General features: G+C 37.3%; 1 protein-coding gene across 4 annotated transcripts in view; it reads right to left on the bottom strand.

Moving 5' to 3' along the window:
- PSMD1 (proteasome (prosome, macropain) 26S subunit, non-ATPase, 1) overlaps nucleotides 1–2,549 on the bottom strand; it is a 128,044-nt gene that overhangs the window by 100,090 nt on the left and 25,405 nt on the right. For all 4 annotated transcript variants that reach the window (XM_011998082.1, XM_011998081.1, XM_011998080.1 and 1 more), the window contains 3 exons: nucleotides 2,087–2,175; nucleotides 1,252–1,330; nucleotides 543–716 (listed from right to left, as the gene is read on the bottom strand). In XM_011998082.1, the coding sequence (XP_011853472.1) occupies nucleotides 543–716; nucleotides 1,252–1,330; nucleotides 2,087–2,175 (342 nt within the window). The remainder of the gene's footprint in view (nucleotides 1–542; nucleotides 717–1,251; nucleotides 1,331–2,086; nucleotides 2,176–2,549) is intronic.

Genomic DNA, 2,549 nt, shown 5'->3' on the forward strand with positions numbered 1-2,549 from the left:
GGTTCACGCCATTCTCCTGCCTCAGCCTCCTGAGTAGCTGGGACTACAGGCACCTGCCACAGCGCCTGGTTAATTTTTTGTATTTTTTAGTAGAGACGGGGTTTCACCGTGGTCTCCATCTCCTGACCTTGTGATCCGCCCGCCTCAGCCTCCCAAAGTGCTAGGATTACAGGCGTGAGCCACCGCGCCTGGCTTGCAATTTCTTTAGGTCTTAATTTCCAGCAAAATGTTAGGGCCCAAACTAGATGATAACTAAGGTCACTTGTAGTTGTAACATTTAAGATGAAAGTGTGGGAATACAACATGTTTTACAAATACATGCAGGGCTTAAAGGAGCGAGAAACACAATTTTAGCTCATCAAGAAGGAAATGAAATTACCTAAAAACAAAAAAACAAAAAAAACCCCCCAAAAAACCCAAGATAATAGTTATTTTGGGTATTCCTAAATCCTGTGAAATCTCCAGTCACTAAAATAATCTGGCAAATATGTTATCCTGGATTCTTGAGTTTTGGAAACTTAGTTTTCCATTTTAGTACTTACATCATTGCTGGCATTCTTAAGCTGATTAAGCAGATAGTCAATTATATCACCACCATGATTGGCATGAATAAGACCTAGTGCATAGAGACCTCCACCTTCCTGATAGGCTGATCCTGGAGAAGTATCCTTGGGAAGGTATGTTGCCATTAACTGTAATGCTTCTTTTTCATGACCCTATAAAGGTAAGCCATGACAAAGCTGTCAAAAAGAGAAAGTAAGAAGAAAAAAGACACAATGTTTTCTATGACTACTGCCTTTTCCCCAGAATGTTCACTTGCTAAGAGAGAAGGAGGTAGTGGGGCTCTCTCTCATATAATTGTATCACTCAAACAAGAGGACAAGCCTTTAAGAGACCCAGTTACACTCTGGTTAGAAAAAAAAAAATCACAAATGCTTCAATTTTTTTTCCCTTTGTTTTATAACATTTGCCCAAATCCATCTCAGATCTCAGACTATGCAAATAACATTTCAATTTATCCTTTCAATGGCTTATACAGTCTTTATAGAAACAAATTTCCACTTTTTATTAAAAGCAAACACACATATAAATATTTTAGTATCTTATTTACTTTAGCCTTCCCTACAAGATGACTTATCTGACTTAACAAAGTGTACTTGTTAATGAATTACAATAAACTTTTACTTTTTCTTAACCCCAGAAAAATTACTTCTTTTCAGATGCCTGTTTACACTGACCAATATATGTTACCTTATGAATTACACCCAAACTGGCTGTAGCAGTAAATTTTGCCCAGTTAGTGGCTCTGGCCAACCATTCCAAGTTATCTCTGTAAAAAAAGAAGATGTAGTTATTTTAATTAGTATTAAAACAAATGAATTCCTTAAAGCTTTTTAACACTAAGGTCAAAAACATTAAAATTTTACCTTGAACACTTTCAAATTACTTTGTGGATCTCAAGTTACTACTGATTCTATTTTCCCTCTTAAGCTGTTCTTAGTATTTTAAGGATTTTTTAAATGCATGATATGTGATTCTACTATAAATAAAAAAAAATTATATAAAATTTTAGAGCTTAATGTATTTCCTTCAAGAGCCTACAATCAAGCCAAGTAATAAAAGGAATTAATTTACCTTAAAACAAGTAGAAATACGCAATAACAAATACATAAAATAGCAAAAATATACTTCAGAATTAAGGACTGGTTAACAAGGGAACTACTGTTAACACAGTGTCTGTTAAAAAGGATTTTAGGCCGCGTGTGGTGGTTCACGTCTGTAATCCCAGCACTTTGGGAGGCCGAGGTGGGCGGATCACCTGAGGTCAGGAGTTCAAGACCAGCCTGACCAACATGGCAAAACCCCACCTCTACTAAAAATACAAAAATTAGCCAGGCATAGTGGTGTGCGCCTATAATCCCACCTACTTGGGAGGCTGAGGCAGGAGAATCACTTGAACCCAGGAGATGGAGGTTGCAGTAAGCCCAGATTGCATCACTGCCCTTCGGCCTGGGGCACAGAGTAAGACTGTACCCAAAAAAAAAAAAGATTTTAAACCAAAGTGGAAATCACCAAGCATATTTACCTAAGAAACTGGTCACTGGTTGTCCCACAGTGCATAAAAGAGTTTGCTATAACGGTTGCTGTATGACATACGGAATTCCGTACTGCATCCTGCAACAACAAATAGAGAATTGTTTCATCACTGGCAAAGTATTCATATATGCACACCCTCACACACACAGTCAGAGGTCCTATTTTGTGGTAAAAGCATGAACAAATTGAACTGAGATTTAAAATATGGATTTTGGCTATTTCTTTTATAAAGACTAAATAGCTAGTTTACACAAACAAGCAAGTCAAAGTTTTATTTGCAGTTTTAACAGAGCTTAACGGCAGATTTTAGGTGGGGAATTTACACAGCGGACTTTCTATCCTTTGGTTTAAACTTGCTTTTTCTCTTCTGCATCTTGCCGAAGGTCTCCAAGGTATTGCGATAACCTGAGGAGCAGTGCTGCACCTCTGACAGTTACCAAATAATTTTGTTT

The sequence above is a fragment of the Mandrillus leucophaeus genome, unplaced genomic scaffold (genome assembly GCF_000951045.1).
Source record: "Mandrillus leucophaeus isolate KB7577 unplaced genomic scaffold, Mleu.le_1.0 Scaffold555, whole genome shotgun sequence".
Classification (NCBI taxonomy): domain Eukaryota; kingdom Metazoa; phylum Chordata; class Mammalia; order Primates; family Cercopithecidae; genus Mandrillus; species Mandrillus leucophaeus.